General features: G+C 58.1%; 1 protein-coding gene across 1 annotated transcript in view; it reads left to right on the forward strand.

Moving 5' to 3' along the window:
* The window catches only part of PRKAR1A (protein kinase cAMP-dependent type I regulatory subunit alpha), a 76,414-nt gene extending 52,083 nt beyond the window's left edge, over positions 1-24,331 (forward strand). Inside the window, 7 exon segments of the mRNA XM_073607059.1 lie at positions 17,805-17,866; positions 18,051-18,097; positions 19,625-19,783; positions 19,867-19,927; positions 20,444-20,565; positions 21,767-21,848; positions 21,959-24,331. Of these exon segments, the coding sequence (XP_073463160.1) occupies positions 17,805-17,866; positions 18,051-18,097; positions 19,625-19,783; positions 19,867-19,927; positions 20,444-20,565; positions 21,767-21,848; positions 21,959-22,131 (706 nt within the window). The 3' untranslated portion in view covers positions 22,132-24,331.
* Positions 24,332-24,692: the final 361 nt, after the last annotated feature.

Genomic DNA, 24,692 nt, shown 5'->3' on the forward strand with positions numbered 1-24,692 from the left:
GGGATGGTCCCGGGTGTACTCGGAGGAGGGGAGGTTATGGAAGGTCCTGGGAGTACGTGGAGGAGGGGAGGTTATGGAAGGTCCCGGGTGTACTCGGAGGAGGGGAGGTTATGGAAGGTCCCGGGTGTACTCGGAGGAGGGGAGGTAATGGAAGGTCCCGGTTGTGTACGTGGAGGAGGGGAGGTTATGGATGGTCCCGGGTGTACTCGGAGGAGGGGAGGTTATGGAAGGTCCCGGGTGTACTCGGAGGAGGGGAGGTTATGGAAGGTCCCGGGTGTACTCGGAGGAGGGGAGGTTATGGAAGGTCCCGGGTTTACTCGGAGGAGGGGAGGTTATGGAAGGTCCCGGGTGTACTCGGAGGAGGGGAGGTTATGGAAGGTCCTTGGTGTACTCGGAGGAGGGGAGGTTATGGAAGGTCCTGGGTGTACTCGGAGGAGGGGAGGTTATGGAAGGTCCCGGGTGTACTCGTAGGAGGGGAGGTTATGGAAGGTCCCGGGTGTACTCGGAGGAGGGGAGGTTATGGAAGGTCCCGGGTGTACGTGGAGGAGGGGAGGTTATGGAATATCCTTGGTGTACTCAGGGGAGGGGAGGTTATGGAAGGTCCCGGGTGTACTCTGAGGAGGGGAGGTTATGGAAGGTCCCGGGTGTACTCGGAGGAGGGGAGGTTATGGAAGGTCCCGGGAGTACGTGGAGGAGGGGAGGTTATGGAAGGTCCTTGGTGTACTCGGAGGACGGGAGGTTATGGAATATCCTTGGTGTACTCGGAGGAGGGGAGGTTATGGAAGGTCCCGGGTGTACTCGGAGGAGGGGAGGTTATGGAAGGTCCCGGGTGTACTCGGAGGAGGGGAGGTTATGGAAGGTCCCGGGTGTACGCGGAGGAGGGGAGGTTATGGAAGGTCCCGGGTGTACTTGGAGGAGGGGAGGTTATGGAAGGTCCCGGGTGTACTTGGAGGAGGGGAGGTTATGGAAGGTCCCGGGTGTACGTGGAGGAGGGGAGGTTATGGAAGGTCCTTGGTGTACTCGGAGGAGGGGAGGTTATGGATGGTCCTTGGTGTACTCGGAGGAGGGGAGGTTATGGAATATCCTTGGTGTACTCAGAGGAGGGGAGGTTATGGAAGGTCCTTGGTGTACTCGGAGGAGGGGAGGTTATGGAAGGTCCCGGGTGTACTCGGAGGAGGGGAGGTTATGGATGGTCCCGGGTGTACTCGGAGGAGGGGAGGTTATGGAAGGTCCTGGGAGTACGTGGAGGAGGGGAGGTTATGGAAGGTCCCGGGTGTACTCGGAGGAGGGGAGGTTATGGAAGGTCCCGGGTGTACTCGGAGGAGGGGAGGTTATGGAAGGTCCCGGGTGTACTCGGAGGAGGGGAGGTTATGGAAGGTCCCGGGAGTACGTGGAGGAGGGGAGGTTATGGAAGGTCCTTGGTGTACTCGGAGGAGGGGAGGTTATGGAATATCCTTGGTGTACTCGGAGGAGGGGAGGTTATGGAAGGTCCCGGGTGTACTCGGAGGAGGGGAGGTTATGGAAGGTCCCGGGTGTACTCGGAGGAGGGGAGGTTATGGAAGGTCCCGGGTGTACGCGGAGGAGGGGAGGTTATGGAAGGTCCCGGGTGTACTCGGAGGAGGGGAGGTTATGGAAGGTCCCGGGTGTACTCGGAGGAGGGGAGGTTATGGAATATCCTTGGTGTACTCGGAGGAGGGGAGGTTATGGAAGGTCCTTGGTGTACTCGGAGGAGGGGAGGTTATGGAAGGTCCCGGGTGTACTTGGAGGAGGGGAGGTTATGGAAGGTCCTTGGTGTACTCGGAGGAGGGGAGGTTATGGAATATCCTTGGTGTACTCAGAGGAGGGGAGGTTATGGAAGGTCCTTGGTGTACTCGGAGGAGGGGAGGTTATGGAAGGTCCCGGGTGTACTCGGAGGAGGGGAGGTTATGGAAGATCCTTGGTGTACTCGGAGGAGGGGAGGTTATGGAAGGTCCCGGGTGTACTCGGAGGAGGGGAGGTTATGGATGGTCCCGGGTGTACTCGGAGGAGGGGAGGTTATGGAAGGTCCTGGGAGTACGTGGAGGAGGGGAGGTTATGGAAGGTCCCGGGTGTACTCGGAGGAGGGGAGGTTATGGAAGGTCCCGGGTGTACTCGGAGGAGGGGAGGTAATGGAAGGTCCCGGGTGTACTCGGAGGAGGGGAGGTTATGGAAGGTCCCGGGTGTACTCGGAGGAGGGGAGGTTATGGAAGGTCCCGGGTGTACTCGGAGGAGGGGAGGTTATGGAAGGTCCCGGGTGTACTCGGAGGAGGGGAGGTTATGGAAGGTCCCGGGTTTACTCGGAGGAGGGGAGGTTATGGAAGGTCCTGGGTGTACTCGGAGGAGGGGAGGTTATGGAAGGTCCTTGGTGTACTCGGAGGAGGGGAGGTTATGGAAGGTCCTGGGTGTACTCGGAGGAGGGGAGGTTATGGAAGGTCCCGGGTGTACTCGTAGGAGGGGAGGTTATGGAAGGTCCCGGGTGTACTCGGAGGAGGGGAGGTTATGGAAGGTCCCGGGTGTACGTGGAGGAGGGGAGGTTATGGAATATCCTTGGTGTACTCAGGGGAGGGGAGGTTATGGAAGGTCCCGGGTGTACTCTGAGGAGGGGAGGTTATGGAAGGTCCCGGGTGTACTCGGAGGAGGGGAGGTTATGGAAGGTCCCGGGAGTACGTGGAGGAGGGGAGGTTATGGAAGGTCCTTGGTGTACTCGGAGGACGGGAGGTTATGGAATATCCTTGGTGTACTCGGAGGAGGGGAGGTTATGGAAGGTCCCGGGTGTACTCGGAGGAGGGGAGGTTATGGAAGGTCCCGGGTGTACTCGGAGGAGGGGAGGTTATGGAAGGTCCCGGGTGTACGCGGAGGAGGGGAGGTTATGGAAGGTCCCGGGTGTACTCGGAGGAGGGGAGGTTATGGAAGGTCCCGGGTGTACTCGGAGGAGGGGAGGTTATGGAATATCCTTGGTGTACTCGGAGGAGGGGAGGTTATGGAAGGTCCTTGGTGTACTCGGAGGAGGGGAGGTTATGGAAGGTCCCGGGTGTACTTGGAGGAGGGGAGGTTATGGAAGGTCCCGGGTGTACGTGGAGGAGGGGAGGTTATGGAAGGTCCTTGGTGTACTCGGAGGAGGGGAGGTTATGGAATATCCTTGGTGTACTCAGAGGAGGGGAGGTTATGGAAGGTCCTTGGTGTACTCGGAGGAGGGGAGGTTATGGAAGGTCCCGGGTGTACTCGGAGGAGGGGAGGTTATGGAAGGTCCTGGGAGTACGTGGAGGAGGGGAGGTTATGGAAGGTCCCGGGTGTACTCGGAGGAGGGGAGGTTATGGAAGGTCCCGGGTGTACTCGGAGGAGGGGAGGTTATGGAAGGTCCCGGGTGTACTCGGAGGAGGGGAGGTTATGGAAGGTCCCGGGAGTACGTGGAGGAGGGGAGGTTATGGAAGGTCCTTGGTGTACTCGGAGGAGGGGAGGTTATGGAATATCCTTGGTGTACTCGGAGGAGGGGAGGTTATGGAAGGTCCCGGGTGTACTCGGAGGAGGGGAGGTTATGGAAGGTCCCGGGTGTACGTGGAGGAGGGGAGGTTATGGAAGGTCCCGGGTGTACTCGGAGGAGGGGAGGTTATGGAAGGTCCCGGGTGTACTCGGAGGAGGGGAGGTTATGGAAGGTCCTGGGAGTACGTGGAGGAGGGGAGGTTATGGAAGGTCCCGGGTGTACTCGGAGGAGGGGAGGTTATGGAAGGTCCCGGGTGTACGTGGAGGAGGGGAGGTTATGGAAGATCCTTGGTGTACTCGGAGGAGGGGAGGTTATGGAAGGTCCCGGGTGTACTCGTAGGAGGGGAGGTTATGGAAGGTCCCGGGTGTACTCGGAGGAGGGGAGGTTATGGAAGGTCCCGGGTGTACTCGGAGGAGGGGAGGTTATGGAAGGTCCCGGGTGTACTCGGAGGAGGGGAGGTTATGGAAGGTCCCGGGTGTACGTGGAGGAGGGGAGGTTATGGAAGGTCCTGGGTGTACTCGGAGGAGGGGAGGTTATGGAAGGTCCTTGGTGTACTCGGAGGAGGGGAGGTTATGGAAGATCCTTGGTGTACTCGGAGGAGGGGAGGTTATGGAATATCCTTGGTGTACTCAGGGGAGGGGAGGTTATGGAAGGTCCCGGGTGTACTCTGAGGAGGGGAGGTTATGGAAGGTCCCGGGTGTACGTGGAGGAGGGGAGGTTATGGAAGGTCCCGGGTGTACTCGGAGGAGGGGAGGTTATGGAAGGTCCCGGGTGTACTCGGAGGAGGGGAGGTTATGGAAGGTCCTGGGAGTACGTGGAGGAGGGGAGGTTATGGAAGGTCCCGGGTGTACTCGGAGGAGGGGAGGTTATGGAAGGTCCCGGGTGTACTCGGAGGAGGGGAGGTTATGGAAGGTCCCGGGTGTACTCGGAGGAGGGGAGGTTATGGAAGGTCCCGGGTGTACTCGGAGGAGGGGAGGTTATGGAAGGTCCCGGGAGTACGTGGAGGAGGGGAGGTTATGGAAGGTCCTTGGTGTACTCGGAGGAGGGGAGGTTATGGAATATCCTTGGTGTACTCGGAGGAGGGGAGGTTATGGAAGGTCCCGGGTGTACTCGGAGGAGGGGAGATTATGGAAGGTCCCGGGTGTACGCGGAGGAGGGGAGGTTATGGAAGGTCCCGGGTGTACTCGGAGGAGGGGAGGTTATGGAAGGTCCCGGGTGTACTCGGAGGAGGGGAGGTTATGGAATATCCTTGGTGTACTCGGAGGAGGGGAGGTTATGGAAGGTCCTTGGTGTACTCGGAGGAGGGGAGGTTATGGAAGGTCCCAGGTGTACTTGGAGGAGGGGAGGTTATGGAAGGTCCCGGGTGTACTCGGAGGAGGGGAGGTTATGGAAGGTCCCGGGTGTACTCGGAGGAGGGGAGGTTATGGAAGGTCCCGGGTGTACGTGGAGGAGGGGAGGTTATGGAAGGTCCTGGGTGTACTCGGAGGAGGGGAGGTTATGGAAGGTCCCGGGTGTACTTGGAGGAGGGGAGGTTATGGAAGGTCCCGGGTGTACTTGGAGGAGGGGAGGTTATGGAAGGTCCCGGGTGTACGTGGAGGAGGGGAGGTTATGGAAGGTCCTTGGTGTACTCGGAGGAGGGGAGGTTATGGATGGTCCTTGGTGTACTCGGAGGAGGGGAGGTTATGGAATATCCTTGGTGTACTCAGAGGAGGGGAGGTTATGGAAGGTCCTTGGTGTACTCGGAGGAGGGGAGGTTATGGAAGGTCCCGGGTGTACTCGGAGGAGGGGAGGTTATGGATGGTCCCGGGTGTACTCGGAGGAGGGGAGGTTATGGAAGGTCCTGGGAGTACGTGGAGGAGGGGAGGTTATGGAAGGTCCCGGGTGTACTCGGAGGAGGGGAGGTTATGGAAGGTCCCGGGTGTACTCGGAGGAGGGGAGGTTATGGAAGGTCCCGGGTGTACTCGGAGGAGGGGAGGTTATGGAAGGTCCCGGGAGTACGTGGAGGAGGGGAGGTTATGGAAGGTCCTTGGTGTACTCGGAGGAGGGGAGGTTATGGAATATCCTTGGTGTACTCGGAGGAGGGGAGGTTATGGAAGGTCCCGGGTGTACTCGGAGGAGGGGAGGTTATGGAAGGTCCCGGGTGTACTCGGAGGAGGGGAGGTTATGGAAGGTCCCGGGTGTACGCGGAGGAGGGGAGGTTATGGAAGGTCCCGGGTGTACTCGGAGGAGGGGAGGTTATGGAAGGTCCCGGGTGTACTCGGAGGAGGGGAGGTTATGGAATATCCTTGGTGTACTCGGAGGAGGGGAGGTTATGGAAGGTCCTTGGTGTACTCGGAGGAGGGGAGGTTATGGAAGGTCCCGGGTGTACTTGGAGGAGGGGAGGTTATGGAAGGTCCTTGGTGTACTCGGAGGAGGGGAGGTTATGGAATATCCTTGGTGTACTCAGAGGAGGGGAGGTTATGGAAGGTCCTTGGTGTACTCGGAGGAGGGGAGGTTATGGAAGGTCCCGGGTGTACTCGGAGGAGGGGAGGTTATGGAAGATCCTTGGTGTACTCGGAGGAGGGGAGGTTATGGAAGGTCCCGGGTGTACTCGGAGGAGGGGAGGTTATGGATGGTCCCGGGTGTACTCGGAGGAGGGGAGGTTATGGAAGGTCCTGGGAGTACGTGGAGGAGGGGAGGTTATGGAAGGTCCCGGGTGTACTCGGAGGAGGGGAGGTTATGGAAGGTCCCGGGTGTACTCGGAGGAGGGGAGGTAATGGAAGGTCCCGGGTGTACTCGGAGGAGGGGAGGTTATGGAAGGTCCCGGGTGTACTCGGAGGAGGGGAGGTTATGGAAGGTCCCGGGTGTACTCGGAGGAGGGGAGGTTATGGAAGGTCCCGGGTGTACTCGGAGGAGGGGAGGTTATGGAAGGTCCCGGGTTTACTCGGAGGAGGGGAGGTTATGGAAGGTCCCGGGTGTACTCGGAGGAGGGGAGGTTATGGAAGGTCCTTGGTGTACTCGGAGGAGGGGAGGTTATGGAAGGTCCTGGGTGTACTCGGAGGAGGGGAGGTTATGGAAGGTCCCGGGTGTACTCGTAGGAGGGGAGGTTATGGAAGGTCCCGGGTGTACTCGGAGGAGGGGAGGTTATGGAAGGTCCCGGGTGTACGTGGAGGAGGGGAGGTTATGGAATATCCTTGGTGTACTCAGGGGAGGGGAGGTTATGGAAGGTCCCGGGTGTACTCTGAGGAGGGGAGGTTATGGAAGGTCCCGGGTGTACTCGGAGGAGGGGAGGTTATGGAAGGTCCCGGGAGTACGTGGAGGAGGGGAGGTTATGGAAGGTCCTTGGTGTACTCGGAGGACGGGAGGTTATGGAATATCCTTGGTGTACTCGGAGGAGGGGAGGTTATGGAAGGTCCCGGGTGTACTCGGAGGAGGGGAGGTTATGGAAGGTCCCGGGTGTACTCGGAGGAGGGGAGGTTATGGAAGGTCCCGGGTGTACGCGGAGGAGGGGAGGTTATGGAAGGTCCCGGGTGTACTTGGAGGAGGGGAGGTTATGGAAGGTCCCGGGTGTACTTGGAGGAGGGGAGGTTATGGAAGGTCCCGGGTGTACGTGGAGGAGGGGAGGTTATGGAAGGTCCTTGGTGTACTCGGAGGAGGGGAGGTTATGGATGGTCCTTGGTGTACTCGGAGGAGGGGAGGTTATGGAATATCCTTGGTGTACTCAGAGGAGGGGAGGTTATGGAAGGTCCTTGGTGTACTCGGAGGAGGGGAGGTTATGGAAGGTCCCGGGTGTACTCGGAGGAGGGGAGGTTATGGATGGTCCCGGGTGTACTCGGAGGAGGGGAGGTTATGGAAGGTCCTGGGAGTACGTGGAGGAGGGGAGGTTATGGAAGGTCCCGGGTGTACTCGGAGGAGGGGAGGTTATGGAAGGTCCCGGGTGTACTCGGAGGAGGGGAGGTTATGGAAGGTCCCGGGTGTACTCGGAGGAGGGGAGGTTATGGAAGGTCCCGGGAGTACGTGGAGGAGGGGAGGTTATGGAAGGTCCTTGGTGTACTCGGAGGAGGGGAGGTTATGGAATATCCTTGGTGTACTCGGAGGAGGGGAGGTTATGGAAGGTCCCGGGTGTACTCGGAGGAGGGGAGGTTATGGAAGGTCCCGGGTGTACTCGGAGGAGGGGAGGTTATGGAAGGTCCCGGGTGTACGCGGAGGAGGGGAGGTTATGGAAGGTCCCGGGTGTACTCGGAGGAGGGGAGGTTATGGAAGGTCCCGGGTGTACTCGGAGGAGGGGAGGTTATGGAATATCCTTGGTGTACTCGGAGGAGGGGAGGTTATGGAAGGTCCTTGGTGTACTCGGAGGAGGGGAGGTTATGGAAGGTCCCGGGTGTACTTGGAGGAGGGGAGGTTATGGAAGGTCCTTGGTGTACTCGGAGGAGGGGAGGTTATGGAATATCCTTGGTGTACTCGGAGGAGGGGAGGTTATGGAAGGTCCCGGGTGTACTCGGAGGAGGGGAGGTTATGGAAGGTCCTGGGAGTACGTGGAGGAGGGGAGGTTATGGAAGGTCCCGGGTGTACTCGGAGGAGGGGAGGTTATGGAAGGTCCCGGGTGTACTCGGAGGAGGGGAGGTAATGGAAGGTCCCGGGTGTACTCGGAGGAGGGGAGGTTATGGAAGGTCCCGGGTGTACTCGGAGGAGGGGAGGTTATGGAAGGTCCCGGGTGTACTCGGAGGAGGGGAGGTTATGGAAGGTCCCGGGTGTACTCGGAGGAGGGGAGGTTATGGAAGGTCCCGGGTTTACTCGGAGGAGGGGAGGTTATGGAAGGTCCTGGGTGTACTCGGAGGAGGGGAGGTTATGGAAGGTCCTTGGTGTACTCGGAGGAGGGGAGGTTATGGAAGGTCCTGGGTGTACTCGGAGGAGGGGAGGTTATGGAAGGTCCCGGGTGTACTCGTAGGAGGGGAGGTTATGGAAGGTCCCGGGTGTACTCGGAGGAGGGGAGGTTATGGAAGGTCCCGGGTGTACGTGGAGGAGGGGAGGTTATGGAATATCCTTGGTGTACTCAGGGGAGGGGAGGTTATGGAAGGTCCCGGGTGTACTCTGAGGAGGGGAGGTTATGGAAGGTCCCGGGTGTACTCGGAGGAGGGGAGGTTATGGAAGGTCCCGGGAGTACGTGGAGGAGGGGAGGTTATGGAAGGTCCTTGGTGTACTCGGAGGACGGGAGGTTATGGAATATCCTTGGTGTACTCGGAGGAGGGGAGGTTATGGAAGGTCCCGGGTGTACTCGGAGGAGGGGAGGTTATGGAAGGTCCCGGGTGTACTCGGAGGAGGGGAGGTTATGGAAGGTCCCGGGTGTACGCGGAGGAGGGGAGGTTATGGAAGGTCCCGGGTGTACTCGGAGGAGGGGAGGTTATGGAAGGTCCCGGGTGTACTCGGAGGAGGGGAGGTTATGGAATATCCTTGGTGTACTCGGAGGAGGGGAGGTTATGGAAGGTCCTTGGTGTACTCGGAGGAGGGGAGGTTATGGAAGGTCCCGGGTGTACTTGGAGGAGGGGAGGTTATGGAAGGTCCCGGGTGTACGTGGAGGAGGGGAGGTTATGGAAGGTCCTTGGTGTACTCGGAGGAGGGGAGGTTATGGAATATCCTTGGTGTACTCAGAGGAGGGGAGGTTATGGAAGGTCCTTGGTGTACTCGGAGGAGGGGAGGTTATGGAAGGTCCCGGGTGTACTCGGAGCAGGGGAGGTTATGGAAGGTCCTGGGAGTACGTGGAGGAGGGGAGGTTATGGAAGGTCCCGGGTGTACTCGGAGGAGGGGAGGTTATGGAAGGTCCCGGGTGTACTCGGAGGAGGGGAGGTTATGGAAGGTCCCGGGTGTACTCGGAGGAGGGGAGGTTATGGAAGGTCCCGGGAGTACGTGGAGGAGGGGAGGTTATGGAAGGTCCTTGGTGTACTCGGAGGAGGGGAGGTTATGGAATATCCTTGGTGTACTCAGAGGAGGGGAGGTTATGGAAGGTCCTTGGTGTACTCGGAGGAGGGGAGGTTATGGAAGGTCCCGGGTGTACTCGGAGGAGGGGAGGTTATGGAAGGTCCCGGGTGTACTCGGAGGAGGGGAGGTTATGGAATATCCTTGGTGTACTCGGAGGAGGGGAGGTTATGGAAGGTCCCGGGTGTACTCGGAGGAGGGGAGGTTATGGAAGGTCCCGGGTGTACGTGGAGGAGGGGAGGTTATGGAAGGTCCCGGGTGTACTCGGAGGAGGGGAGGTTATGGAAGGTCCCGGGTGTACTCGGAGGAGGGGAGGTTATGGAAGGTCCTGGGAGTACGTGGAGGAGGGGAGGTTATGGAAGGTCCCGGGTGTACTCGGAGGAGGGGAGGTTATGGAAGGTCCCGGGTGTACGTGGAGGAGGGGAGGTTATGGAAGATCCTTGGTGTACTCGGAGGAGGGGAGGTTATGGAAGGTCCCGGGTGTACTCGTAGGAGGGGAGGTTATGGAAGGTCCCGGGTGTACTCGGAGGAGGGGAGGTTATGGAAGGTCCCGGGTGTACTCGGAGGAGGGGAGGTTATGGAAGGTCCCGGGTGTACTCGGAGGAGGGGAGGTTATGGAAGGTCCCGGGTGTACGTGGAGGAGGGGAGGTTATGGAAGGTCCTGGGTGTACTCGGAGGAGGGGAGGTTATGGAAGGTCCTTGGTGTACTCGGAGGAGGGGAGGTTATGGAAGATCCTTGGTGTACTCGGAGGAGGGGAGGTTATGGAATATCCTTGGTGTACTCAGGGGAGGGGAGGTTATGGAAGGTCCCGGGTGTACTCTGAGGAGGGGAGGTTATGGAAGGTCCCGGGTGTACTCGGAGGAGGGGAGGTTATGGAAGGTCCTGGGAGTACGTGGAGGAGGGGAGGTTATGGAAGGTCCCGGGTGTACTCGGAGGAGGGGAGGTTATGGAAGGTCCCGGGTGTACTCGGAGGAGGGGAGGTTATGGAAGGTCCCGGGTGTACTCGGAGGAGGGGAGGTTATGGAAGGTCCCGGGTGTACTCGGAGGAGGGGAGGTTATGGAAGGTCCCGGGTGTACTCGGAGGAGGGGAGGTTATGGAAGGTCCCGGGAGTACGTGGAGGAGGGGAGGTTATGGAAGGTCCTTGGTGTACTCGGAGGAGGGGAGGTTATGGAATATCCTTGGTGTACTCGGAGGAGGGGAGGTTATGGAAGGTCCCGGGTGTACTCGGAGGAGGGGAGATTATGGAAGGTCCCGGGTGTACGCGGAGGAGGGGAGGTTATGGAAGGTCCCGGGTGTACTCGGAGGAGGGGAGGTTATGGAAGGTCCCGGGTGTACTCGGAGGAGGGGAGGTTATGGAATATCCTTGGTGTACTCGGAGGAGGGGAGGTTATGGAAGGTCCTTGGTGTACTCGGAGGAGGGGAGGTTATGGAAGGTCCCAGGTGTACTTGGAGGAGGGGAGGTTATGGAAGGTCCCGGGTGTACTCGGAGGAGGGGAGGTTATGGAATATCCTTGGTGTACTCAGAGGAGGGGAGGTTATGGAAGGTCCTTGGTGTACTCGGAGGAGGGGAGGTTATGGAAGGTCCCGGGTGTACTCGGAGGAGGGGAGGTTATGGAAGGTCCCGGGTGTACGCGGAGGAGGGGAGGTTATGGAAGGTCCCGGGTGTACTCGGAGGAGGGGAGGTTATGGAAGGTCCCGGGTGTACTCGGAGGAGGGGAGGTTATGGAATATCCTTGGTGTACTCGGAGGAGGGGAGGTTATGGAAGGTCCTTGGTGTACTCGGAGGAGGGGAGGTTATGGAAGGTCCCGGGTGTACTTGGAGGAGGGGAGGTTATGGAAGGTCCTTGGTGTACTCGGAGGAGGGGAGGTTATGGAATATCCTTGGTGTACTCGGAGGAGGGGAGGTTATGGAAGGTCCCGGGTGTACTTGGAGGAGGGGAGGTTATGGAAGGTCCTTGGTGTACTCGGAGGAGGGGAGGTTATGGAAGGTCCCGGGTGTACTCGGAGGAGGGGAGGTTATGGAAGATCCTTGGTGTACTCGGAGGAGGGGAGGTTATGGAAGGTCCCGGGTGTACTCGGAGGAGGGGAGGTTATGGATGGTCCCGGGTGTACTCGGAGGAGGGGAGGTTATGGAAGGTCCTGGGAGTACGTGGAGGAGGGGAGGTTATGGAAGGTCCCGGGTGTACTCGGAGGAGGGGAGGTTATGGAAGGTCCCGGGTGTACTCGGAGGAGGGGAGGTAATGGAAGGTCCCGGGTGTACTCGGAGGAGGGGAGGTTATGGAAGGTCCCGGGTGTACTCGGAGGAGGGGAGGTTATGGAAGGTCCCGGGTGTACTCGGAGGAGGGGAGGTTATGGAAGGTCCCGGGTGTACTCGGAGGAGGGGAGGTTATGGAAGGTCCCGGGTTTACTCGGAGGAGGGGAGGTTATGGAAGGTCCTGGGTGTACTCGGAGGAGGGGAGGTTATGGAAGGTCCTTGGTGTACTCGGAGGAGGGGAGGTTATGGAAGGTCCTGGGTGTACTCGGAGGAGGGGAGGTTATGGAAGGTCCCGGGTGTACTCGTAGGAGGGGAGGTTATGGAAGGTCCCGGGTGTACTCGGAGGAGGGGAGGTTATGGAAGGTCCCGGGTGTACGTGGAGGAGGGGAGGTTATGGAATATCCTTGGTGTACTCAGGGGAGGGGAGGTTATGGAAGGTCCCGGGTGTACTCTGAGGAGGGGAGGTTATGGAAGGTCCCGGGTGTACTCGGAGGAGGGGAGGTTATGGAAGGTCCCGGGAGTACGTGGAGGAGGGGAGGTTATGGAAGGTCCTTGGTGTACTCGGAGGACGGGAGGTTATGGAATATCCTTGGTGTACTCGGAGGAGGGGAGGTTATGGAAGGTCCCGGGTGTACTCGGAGGAGGGGAGGTTATGGAAGGTCCCGGGTGTACTCGGAGGAGGGGAGGTTATGGAAGGTCCCGGGTGTACGCGGAGGAGGGGAGGTTATGGAAGGTCCCGGGTGTACTCGGAGGAGGGGAGGTTATGGAAGGTCCCGGGTGTACTCGGAGGAGGGGAGGTTATGGAATATCCTTGGTGTACTCGGAGGAGGGGAGGTTATGGAAGGTCCTTGGTGTACTCGGAGGAGGGGAGGTTATGGAAGGTCCCGGGTGTACTTGGAGGAGGGGAGGTTATGGAAGGTCCCGGGTGTACGTGGAGGAGGGGAGGTTATGGAAGGTCCTTGGTGTACTCGGAGGAGGGGAGGTTATGGAATATCCTTGGTGTACTCAGAGGAGGGGAGGTTATGGAAGGTCCTTGGTGTACTCGGAGGAGGGGAGGTTATGGAAGGTCCCGGGTGTACTCGGAGCAGGGGAGGTTATGGAAGGTCCTGGGAGTACGTGGAGGAGGGGAGGTTATGGAAGGTCCCGGGTGTACTCGGAGGAGGGGAGGTTATGGAAGGTCCCGGGTGTACTCGGAGGAGGGGAGGTTATGGAAGGTCCCGGGTGTACTCGGAGGAGGGGAGGTTATGGAAGGTCCCGGGAGTACGTGGAGGAGGGGAGGTTATGGAAGGTCCTTGGTGTACTCGGAGGAGGGGAGGTTATGGAATATCCTTGGTGTACTCGGAGGAGGGGAGGTTATGGAAGGTCCCGGGTGTACTCGGAGGAGGGGAGGTTATGGAAGGTCCCGGGTGTACGTGGAGGAGGGGAGGTTATGGAAGGTCCCGGGTGTACTCGGAGGAGGGGAGGTTATGGAAGGTCCCGGGTGTACTCGGAGGAGGGGAGGTTATGGAAGGTCCTGGGAGTACGTGGAGGAGGGGAGGTTATGGAAGGTCCCGGGTGTACTCGGAGGAGGGGAGGTTATGGAAGGTCCCGGGTGTACGTGGAGGAGGGGAGGTTATGGAAGATCCTTGGTGTACTCGGAGGAGGGGAGGTTATGGAAGGTCCCGGGTGTACTCGTAGGAGGGGAGGTTATGGAAGGTCCCGGGTGTACTCGGAGGAGGGGAGGTTATGGAAGGTCCCGGGTGTACTCGGAGGAGGGGAGGTTATGGAAGGTCCCGGGTGTACTCGGAGGAGGGGAGGTTATGGAAGGTCCCGGGTGTACGTGGAGGAGGGGAGGTTATGGAAGGTCCTGGGTGTACTCGGAGGAGGGGAGGTTATGGAAGGTCCTTGGTGTACTCGGAGGAGGGGAGGTTATGGAAGATCCTTGGTGTACTCGGAGGAGGGGAGGTTATGGAATATCCTTGGTGTACTCAGGGGAGGGGAGGTTATGGAAGGTCCCGGGTGTACTCTGAGGAGGGGAGGTTATGGAAGGTCCCGGGTGTACTCGGAGGAGGGGAGGTTATGGAAGGTCCTGGGAGTACGTGGAGGAGGGGAGGTTATGGAAGGTCCCGGGTGTACTCGGAGGAGGGGAGGTTATGGAAGGTCCCGGGTGTACTCGGAGGAGGGGAGGTTATGGAAGGTCCCGGGTGTACTCGGAGGAGGGGAGGTTATGGAAGGTCCCGGGTGTACTCGGAGGAGGGGAGGTTATGGAAGGTCCCGGGTGTACTCGGAGGAGGGGAGGTTATGGAAGGTCCCGGGAGTACGTGGAGGAGGGGAGGTTATGGAAGGTCCTTGGTGTACTCGGAGGAGGGGAGGTTATGGAATATCCTTGGTGTACTCGGAGGAGGGGAGGTTATGGAAGGTCCCGGGTGTACTCGGAGGAGGGGAGATTATGGAAGGTCCCGGGTGTACGCGGAGGAGGGGAGGTTATGGAAGGTCCCGGGTGTACTCGGAGGAGGGGAGGTTATGGAAGGTCCCGGGTGTACTCGGAGGAGGGGAGGTTATGGAATATCCTTGGTGTACTCGGAGGAGGGGAGGTTATGGAAGGTCCTTGGTGTACTCGGAGGAGGGGAGGTTATGGAAGGTCCCAGGTGTACTTGGAGGAGGGGAGGTTATGGAAGGTCCCGGGTGTACTCGGAGGAGGGGAGGTTATGGAATATCCTTGGTGTACTCAGAGGAGGGGAGGTTATGGAAGGTCCCGGGTGTACGTGGAGGAGGGGAGGTTATGGAAGGTCCCGGGTGTACTCGGAGGAGGGGAGGTTATGGAAGGTCCCGGGTGTACTCGGAGGAGGGGAGGTTATGGAAGGTCCCGGGTGTACTCGGAGGAGGGGAGGTTATGGAAGGTCCCGGGTGTACTCGGAGGAGGGGAGGTTATGGAAGGTCCTTGGTGTACTCGGAGGAGGGGAGGTTATGGAAGGTCCCGGGTGTACTTGGAGGAGGGGAGGTTATGGAAGGTCCTTGGTGTACTCGGAGGAGGGGAGGTTATGGAAGGTCCCGGGTGTACTCGGAGGAGGGGAGGTTATGGAAGATCCTTGGTGTACTCGGAGGAGGGGAGGTTATGGAAGGTCCCGGGTGTACGTGGAGGAGGGGAGGTTATGGAAGGTCCCGGGTGTACTCGGAGGAGGGGAGGTTATGGAAGGTCCCGGGTGTACTCGGAGGAGGGGAGGTTATGGAAGGTCCCGGGTGTACTCGGAGGAGGGGAGGTTATGGAAGGTCCCGGGTGTACTCGGAGGAGGGGAGGTTATGGAAGGTCCTTGGTGTACTCGGAGGAGGGGAGGTTATGGAAGGTCCCGGGTGTACTTGGAGGAGGGGAGGTTATGGAAGGTCCTTGGTGTACTCGGAGGAGGGGAGGTTATGGAAGGTCCCGGGTGTACTCGGAGGAGGGGAGGTTATGGAAGATCCTTGGTGTACTCGGAGGAGGGGAGGTTATGGAAGGTCCCGGGTGTACTCGGAGGAGGGGAGGTTATGGATGGTCCCGGGTGTACTCGGAGGAGGGGAGGTTATGGATGGTCCCGGGTGTACTCGGAGGAGGGGAGGTTATGGAAGGTCCTGGGAGTACGTGGAGGAGGGGAGGTTATGGAAGGTCCCGGGTGTACTCGGAGGAGGGGAGGTTATGGAAGGTCCCGGGTGTACTCGGAGGAGGGGAGGTTATGGAAGGTCCCGGGTGTACTCGGAGGAGGGGAGGTTATGGAAGGTCCCGGGTGTACTCGGAGGAGGGGAGGTTATGGAAGGTCCCGGGTGTACTCGGAGGAGGGGAGGTTATGGAAGGTCCCGGGTGTACTCGGAGGAGGGGAGGTTATGGAAGGTCCCGGGTGTACTCGGAGGAGGGGAGGTTATGGAAGGTCCCGGGTGTACTCGGAGGAGGGGAGGTTATGGAAGGTACTGGGTGTACTCGGAGGAGGGGAGGTTATGGAAGGTCCCGGGAGTACGTGGAGGAGGGGAGGTTATGGAAGGTCCCGGGTGTACTCGTAGGAGGGGAGGTTATGGAAGGTCCCGGGTGTACTCGGAGGAGGGGAGGTTATGGAAGGTCCCGGGTGTACTCGGAGGAGGGGAGGTTATGGAAGGTCCCGGGTGTACTCGGAGGAGGGGAGGTTATGGAAGGTCCTTGGTGTACTCGGAGGAGGGGAGGTTATGGAAGATCCCGGGTGTACTCGGAGGAGGGGAGGTTATGGAAGGTCCCGGGTGTACTCGGAGGAGGGGAGGTTATGGAAGGTCCTTGGTGTACTCGGAGGAGGGGAGGTTATGGAAGGTCCCGGGAGTACGTGGAGGAGGGGAGGTTATGGAAGGTCCTTGGTGTACTCGGAGGAGGGGAGGTTATGGAATATCCTTGGTGTACTCAGGGGAGGGGAGGTTATGGAAGGTCCCGGGTGTACTCTGAGGAGGGGAGGTTATGGAAGGTCCCGGGTGTACTCGGAGGAGGGGAGGTTATGGAAGGTCCCGGGAGTACGTGGAGGAGGGGAGGTTATGGAAGGTCCTTGGTGTACTCGGAGGAGGGGAGGTTATGGAATATCCTTGGTGTACTCGGAGGAGGGGAGGTTATGGAAGGTCCCGGGTGTACTCGGAGGAGGGGAGGTTATGGAAGGTCCCGGGTGTACTCGGAGGAGGGGAGGTTATGGAAGGTCCCGGGTGTACGCGGAGGAGGGGAGGTTATGGAAGGTCCCGGGTGTACTCGGAGGAGGGGAGGTTATGGAAGGTCCCGGGTGTACTCGGAGGAGGGGAGGTTATGGAATATCCTTGGTGTACTCGGAGGAGGGGAGGTTATGGAAGGTCCTGGGTGTACTCGGAGGAGGGGAGGTTATGGAAGGTCCCGGGTGTACTTGGAGGAGGGGAGGTTATGGAAGGTCCCGGGTGTACTTGGAGGAGGGGAGGTTATGGAAGGTCCCGGGTGTACGTGGAGGAGGGGAGGTTATGGAAGGTCCTTGGTGTACTCGGAGGAGGGGAGGTTATGGATGGTCCTTGGTGTACTCGGAGGAGGGGAGGTTATGGAATATCCTTGGTGTACTCAGAGGAGGGGAGGTTATGGAAGGTCCTTGGTGTACTCGGAGGAGGGGAGGTTATGGAAGGTCCCGGGTGTACTCGGAGGAGGGGAGGTTATGGATGGTCCCGGGTGTACTCGGAGGAGGGGAGGTTATGGAAGGTCCTGGGAGTACGTGGAGGAGGGGAGGTTATGGAAGGTCCCGGGTGTACTCGGAGGAGGGGAGGTTATGGAAGGTCCCGGGTGTACTCGGAGGAGGGGAGGTTATGGAAGGTCCCGGGTGTACTCGGAGGAGGGGAGGTTATGGAAGGTCCCGGGAGTACGTGGAGGAGGGGAGGTTATGGAAGGTCCTTGGTGTACTCGGAGGAGGGGAGGTTATGGAATATCCTTGGTGTACTCGGAGGAGGGGAGGTTATGGAAGGTCCCGGGTGTACTCGGAGGAGGGGAGGTTATGGAAGGTCCCGGGTGTACGTGGAGGAGGGGAGGTTATGGAAGGTCCCGGGTGTACTCGGAGGAGGGGAGGTTATGGAAGGTCCCGGGTGTACGTGGAGGAGGGGAGGTTATGGAAGGTCCTGGGTGTACTCGGAGGAGGGGAGGTTATGGAAGGTCCCGGGTGTACGTGGAGGAGGGGAGGTTATGGAAGGTCCCGGGTGTACTCGGAGGAGGGGAGGTTATGGAAGGTCCCGGGAGTACGTGGAGGAGGGGAGGTTATGGAAGGTCCTGGGTGTACTCGGAGGAGGGGAGGTTATGGAAGGTCCCGGGTGTACGTGGAGGAGGGGAGGTTATGGAAGGTCCCGGGTGTACGTGGAGGAGGGGAGGTTATGGAAGGTCCTGGGTGTACTCGGAGGAGGGGAGGTTATGGAAGGTCCCGGGTGTACGTGGAGGAGGGGAGGTTATGGAAGGTCCCGGGTGTACTCGGAGGAGGGGAGGTTATGGAAGGTCCCGGGTGTACGTGGAGGAGGGGAGGTTATGGAAGGTCCCGGGTGTACTCGGAGGAGGGGAGGTTATGGAAGGTCCCGGGTGTACTCGGAGGAGGGGAGGTTATGGAAGGTCCCGGGTGTACATAATGTCTCCTCTCTCTTCCAGCGATATCTTCGATGCGATGTTCTCTGTCACCTACATTGCTGGAGAAACCGTCATACAGCAAGGTGAGTGTGATTGGCTCTTCTCTCCGGGAGGTAGTCGGGGAGGAGAGGAGGAGCCGTGTATAATCAGTGATGTGGAGGAATATCGGGGGAGGTTCTGGAAGAATATCCAATGGGCACAGTGACCTGCACATGGTCCCTGGTGGCCCTGGCTGTCCCTTGTAACCCTTTTGTTTTTTCCTTGCAGGTGATGAAGGCGATAACTTCTACGTGATAGACCAGGGGGAGATGGATGTGAGTATTTGGGGTCCTCGCTCTCGGGGTGACCAGCCTTCACCGGGTGCAGGGAGGAGGGACATTCAGTATTTGGGGTCCTCGTTCTCGGGGTGACCAGCCCTCACCGGGTGCAGGGAGGAGGGACATTCAGTATTTGGGGTCCTCGCTCTCGGGGTGACCAGCCCCCACCGGGTGCAGGAAGGAGGGACATTCAGTATTTGGGGTCCTCGCTCTCGGGGTGACCATCCCTCACCGGGTGCAGGGAGGAGGGACATTCAGTATTTGGGGTCCTCGTTCTCGGGGTGACCAGCCCCCACCGGGTGCAGGGAGGAGGGACATTCAGTATTTGGGGTCCTCGCTCTCGGGGTGACCAGCCTTCACCGGGTGCAGGGAGGAGGGACATTCAGTATTTGGGGTCCTTGCTCTCGGGGTGACCAGCCTTCACCGGGTGCAGGGAGGAGGGACATTCAGTATTTGGGGTCCTTGCTCTCGGGGTGACCAGCCCCCACCGGGTGCAGGGAGGAGGGACATTCAGTATTTGGGGTCCTCGCTCTGGGTGACCGGTGTGAAGGACTCTGGACACCCAGACTGGGTATCTCCACCAAGAAGCTACTTCCTAAGCTCTGGTACTTGAGACCAGCGAATCTGGCTTTAGTTACCCCAAGAACTAGGCAACACCAGCTTTGGTGTGACCAGAATAAGAATACAGAATATATATACACCACAGGAGGACACCCCCCCCTCCTGATCATATTACCCTATAATACAATACAAACTGTAACCAGGAATAGAATTACAACAATTGACACACTATAGACCTTAATTAACCACCTGTATGACTTGGATGTCTCATTGCAGGTCAGACTTGCCGGCTCCAAGCTCAGAAGGTACAATACACATTATCATAAGTATAAACACAGAACACCTTCAGCCAATAGCAAAACACAGCACGTTATGGCCGGGGCCCCAGACAGGTGGCTTGCTGATGACATCAGCATCTGCTATGAGTTCCACAGTGTGGAGCAGTCAATATTTTTAATGAGACATCTAGGCCTTAATTAGGGACCCCGGGCCTAGAGTCCCCTCCAAAAACCTAAGTTCATGAGAACCGGCCCTCACCGGGTGGAGCGGTATGAAGTATTTGGGGTCCTCACTCGGGGTGACCGGCCCTCACTGGGTGCAGGGTGGAGGTGTATTGAGTCCTCTCACTCTTCCAGATGTATGGAGGGAGGTGTATTGAATATTCCCGATCTTCCAGATGTATGGGGGGAGGTGTATTGAGTATTCCCGATCTTCCAGGTGTATGGGGGGAGGTGTATTGAGTATTCCCGATCTTCCAGGTGTATGGGGGGAGGTGTATTGAGTATTCCCGATCTTCCAGGTGTATTGGGGGAGGTGTATTGAGTATTCTCGATCTTCCAGGTGTATGGGGGGAGGTGTATTGAGTATTCCCGATCTTCCAGGTGTATGGGGGGAGGTGTATTGAGTATTCCCGATCTTCCAGGTGTATGGGGGGAGGTGTATTGAGTATTCCCGATCTTCCAGGTGTATGTGAATAACGAGTGGATGACGAGCATCGGGGAGGGCGGAAGTTTCGGAGAATTGGCTTTAATCTATGGAACGCCAAGAGCCGCCACCGTGAAAGCCAAAACCAATGTGAAGTTGTGGGGAATTGATCGGGACAGTTACCGGAGGATCCTCATGGTAAATATCTGCACCGTGGGGGGTAAATAATGGGGTCCACCATACTCCACACACCATACTCCACACACCTACTTCTCTTCCAGGGGAGCACGCTGCGCAAGCGCAAGATGTACGAAGAGTTCCTCACCAAAGTCTCCATTCTAGGTGAGTGCTTGGCCCCTCCCCATGGGCAGTCATTTTCTTCCTGGTGGGTGTGACCTGTGGAGCCAAATTTCCTGAGCCTCATAGTTTTACTCTCACAATAAGATCCGCCCATTCCTGGGATCTGCAATGCATGTGATTGGCTGTTCCCTCCCCTCCCTGTTCATGTGACATGATGCACTGCTGGGTGTGTGATTGGCTGTTCCCTCCTGCGCCACAAGCCGTCATTGGCTGTTCCCTTCTACATCACAAGCCGTCATTGGCTGTTCCCTTCTACGTCACAAGCCGTCATTGGCTGTTCCCTCCTACGTCACAAGCCGTCATTGGCTGTTCCCTCCTTTGTCACAAGCCGTCATTGGCTGTTCCCTCCTACATCACAAGCCGTCATTGGCTGTTCCCTTCTACGTCACAAGCCGTCATTGGCTGTTCCCTTCTACATCACAAGCCGTCATTGGCTGTTCCCTCCTACGTCACAAGCCGTCATTGGCTGTTCCACTGACGCGTTTCTCTTTCCTGCAGAGTCCTTGGACAAGTGGGAGCGGCTGACGGTGGCGGACGCTCTGGAGCCGGTTCAGTTTGAGGACGGACAGAAGATTGTAGTGCAGGGTGAGCCTGGGGACGAGTTCTTCATCATTCTGGAGGTGAGGCGTTATTGGGGTGCTTCTGTTTTGGGGTGTTGGGGTTCCTGTTTTGGGGTGTTGGGAGGGGGGCTCCTGTTTTGGGGGGCTCCTTTTTTGGAGTGTTGAGGGGCTCCTATTTTGGGTTGTTGGGGGGCTCCTGTTTTGGGGTGTTGGGGCTCCTGTGTTGGGGGGGGACTCCTGTTTTGGGGTGGGCTCCTGTTTTGGGGTGTTAGGGGGGCTCCTATTTTGGGTTGTTGGGGGGGGGCTCCTGTGTTTGGGGGGGGGGCTCTTTTTTTGGGGTGTTGGTGCTCCTGTTTTGGGGTGTTGGGAGGGAGACTCCTGTTTTGGGGTGTTAGGGGGGCTCCTATTTTGGGTTGTTGGGGGGGGGGGGGTTTGGGGGCTCCTGTGTTGGGGGGGCTCTCTTTTTGGGGTGTTTGTGCTCCTGTTTTGGGGTGTTGGGAGGGAGACTCCTGTTTTGGGGTGGGCTCCTGTTTTGGGGTGTTAGGGGGGGCTCCTGTGTTGGGGGGGCTCTTTTTTTGGGGTGTTGGTGCTCCTGTTTTGGGGTGGGCTCCTGTTTTGGGGTGTTGGGAGGGGGGCTCCTGTTTTGGGGTGGGCTCCTGTTTTGGGGTGTTAGGGGGCTCCTATTTTGGGTTGTTGGGGGGGGGGGCTCCTGTTTTGGGGTGTTAGGGGGGCTCCTGTGTTGGGGGGCTCTTTTTTTTTTGGGGTGTTGGTGCTCCTGTTTTTGGGGTGGGCTCCTGTTTTGGGGTGTTGGGAGGGGGGCTCCTGTTTTGGGGTGGGCTCCTGTTTTGGGGTGTTAGGGGGCTCCTATTTTGGGTTGTTGGGGGGGGGGGGGGGGGCTCCTGTTTTGGGGTGTTAGGGGGGCTCCTGTGTTGGGGGGCTCTTTTTTTTTTAAGGTGTTGGTGCTCCTGTTTTTGGGGTGGGCTCCTGTTTTGGGGTGTTGGGAGGGGGGCTCCTGTTTTGGGGTGTTAGGGGGCTCCTATTTTGGGTTGTTGGGGGGGGGGGGGGCTCCTGTTTTGGAGTGTTAGGGGGGCTCCTGTGTTGGGGGGCTCTTTTTTTTTTGGGGTGTTGGTGCTCCTGTTTTTGGGGTGGGCTCCTGTTTTGGGGTGTTGGGAGGGGGGCTCCTGTTTTGGGGTTCTCTTGTTTTGGGGTGTTGGTGGAATCCTCCTCCTTCAGATGTAATATTTCCTGGTGGTCTCTGCAGGGTACTGCGGCCGTGCTCCAGCGTCGCTCGGAGAACGAGGAGTTTGTGGAAGTTGGTCGGCTAGGTCCTTCAGATTATTTTGGTGAGTTGATGGTATTGGCTGGTTCCCATCACGTGTCTCCTCCCCCTCTTTGAGGCCCCTCCCTAGGGGAGGTGTCATACATCCTACATTGACCTTGCTCTTCCTTCCAGGTGAGATTGCCCTTCTGATGAATCGGCCCCGAGCAGCCACTGTGGTGGCCCGCGGGCCCCTGAAATGCGTGAAGTTGGACCGCCCCCGCTTTGAACGGGTCCTGGGGCCCTGCTCCGACATCCTGAAGAGGAACATCCAGCAGTACAACAGCTTTGTGTCATTGTCCGTCTGAAGTCCTCTAGGGCCCCGTCCGTCCACCACTGCACCGCTTTACCACGCCGCCACCATCCCCCACACAGGGACCCTTCCTGTTCCTCGTCACCCTAGAATTGCCAGAGAGGGGCATTGTGGGTAGTCTGCTTGCAGTCACATTTCTCTCTCACTTTGGTCCCGGCTGACTCCATATTTCTGCACGCAAGAAAAGTGCTGTGACCGCTTGTGTGTGCGGCTCGTGTGATTGGGTGTTGTAGTGAGAGCGGGGGATCGCTTCTTCTTCTTCTACACCGGGGGGGGGAGGGGAGGGGGGGAGGCTTTTTTATTGGACGATGTTTGTATTGTGTAGCTTCTGTCCTGTCTGTCTTTTTATTTTCCGATGGATGGTAGATGGGGGGGCCACGGAGAGGCCACGGGGGTCAGTGGATTTCAGATCTCATAGATCGGGGGGGGGGGGGGCTCGCTGCCCGTGGTTGGTGGATTTCCGGTATCATAGTACAGGTGGGGGAGGGGAGTCAACAAACTGTACCCAGGGGGTGCACAGCAGCTGCCGTGGTTGGTGGATTTCGGGTATCACCGATCAGTAGTACGGGTTGGGGGGGTAATTGACTGTAGCTAGAGAATGCAGCAAGGCCACCATTGGGTGGGGGGATGGGGGGGGTCAAATAACTGTACAGCTGCCATGGTTGGTGGATTTTAGGTGTCCTTCAGGGTGGGGGGATGGGCTGTAAATAGGGGGTGCACTGGCAGCTGTGGGAGCAGTGCATTATGGGGTGTTGGCGGTTCCCGTCTTTTTCCACATTCGTCCCGACAGATTTTTATTCTTTCAATTTTTGGTACATTCGTCACCCCCGTGTGATGTCATTCGTCACCCCCCCGTGTGATGTCATTCGTCACCCCCGTGTGATGTCATTCGTCACCCCCGTGTGATGTCATTCGTCACCCCCTCGTGTGATGTCATTCGTCACCCCCGTGTGATGTCATTCGTCACCCCCTCGTGTGATGTCATTCGTCACCCCCTCGTGTGATGTCATTCGTCACCCCCTCGTGTGATGTCATTCGTCACCCCCTCGTGTGATGTCATTCGTCACCCCCGTGTGATGTCATTCGTCACCCCCTCGTGTGATGTCATTCGTCACCCCCTCGTGTGATGTCATTCGTCACCCCCTCGTGCTCGTGTGATGTCATTCGTCACCCCCTCGTGTGATGTCATTCGTCACCCCCTCGTGTGATGTCACCCCCCATGTGATGTCATTCGTCACCCCCTCGTGTGATGTCATTCGTCACCCCCTCGTGTGATGTCATTCGTCACCCCCTCGTGTGATGTCATTCGTCACCCCCTCGTGTGATGTCACCCCCCATGTGATGTCATTCGTCACCCCCTCGTGTGATGTCATTCGTCACCCCCCATGTGATGTCATTCGTCACCCCCTCGTGTGATGTCATTCGTCACCCCCTCGTGTGATGTCATTCGTCACCCCCTCGTGTGATGTCATTCGTCACCCCCTCGTGTGATGTCATTCGTCACCCCCGTGTGATGTCATTCGTCACCCCCTCGTGTGATGTCATTCGTCACCCCCTCGTGTGATGTCATTCGTCACCCCCTCGTGTGATGTCATTCGTCACCCCCTCGTGTGATGTCATTCGTCACCCCCTCGTGTGATGTCATTCGTCACCCCCTCGTGTGATGTCATTCGTCACCCCCTCGTGTGATGTCATTCGTCACCCCCTCGTGTGATGTCATTCGTCACCCCCCGTGTGATGTCATTCATCACCCCCCATGTGATGTCATTCGTCACCCCTCGTGTGATGTCATTCGTCACCCCCGTGTGATCTCATTGTATTTTTAATTACTGCTTGTGAATGAAGGGGTCATAGGAAGAGGAACGCGGCTGATTGGTTGGGGGTGTGGTCTATTTTCCTCGGTGTGTGTCTGCGTCTCGCTTCCAGTTCCGTATTTCGCCACACAAAGCGATTTTTGCTTCATAGAAAATCCAGTTGTAACGAGTCCGGCGTGGCGGGAAGTATCCTGTCATGTGACCGCGCTCCTCACCAGGGATAGGAAGATCCTAGACAGGATAAAGAGGACCAGTTTTGTATTGTTACCTGATTCTAGAATTCTCACTTATTGTATCTATAAATATATAAATATATATATTCCTTTTCTTAGAGATTTCTCCTATAAGCAGGTTCAGCAATAAAGATGATTTCAATTCTTACCTCGTCGTCTGCTTCTTCCTGGGGGGAGGGGGCTGATACTACTGGGGGGAGGGGCACTGTGCCACCATGTGAGGGTCGACGGGCACCTTCTATGGGACAAAATCCGCTCATCTCCTGTCATCCCTTGCATGGCCACAGGAGGGCGACATCACTGACAGATAAAGCTTGAGGTAGATGAGCAGATTCAGTCCCAGGAAAGGGACTTGTCATCCCTCATATGGCCACAGGAGGGCAGTATCCCTAAGATATAGAATGCTTCAGACAGGCCCCTTCTGTAGGACTCAATCTGGTCATCTACATTATATTGGCAAAAGTATTGGGACCCCTCTTCCCATTATTGGGTTCAGGTGTATAGAATCT

This window comes from Aquarana catesbeiana, linkage group LG12 (assembly GCF_042186555.1).
Source record: "Aquarana catesbeiana isolate 2022-GZ linkage group LG12, ASM4218655v1, whole genome shotgun sequence".
NCBI classification, from domain to species: Eukaryota; Metazoa; Chordata; class Amphibia; order Anura; family Ranidae; genus Aquarana; species Aquarana catesbeiana.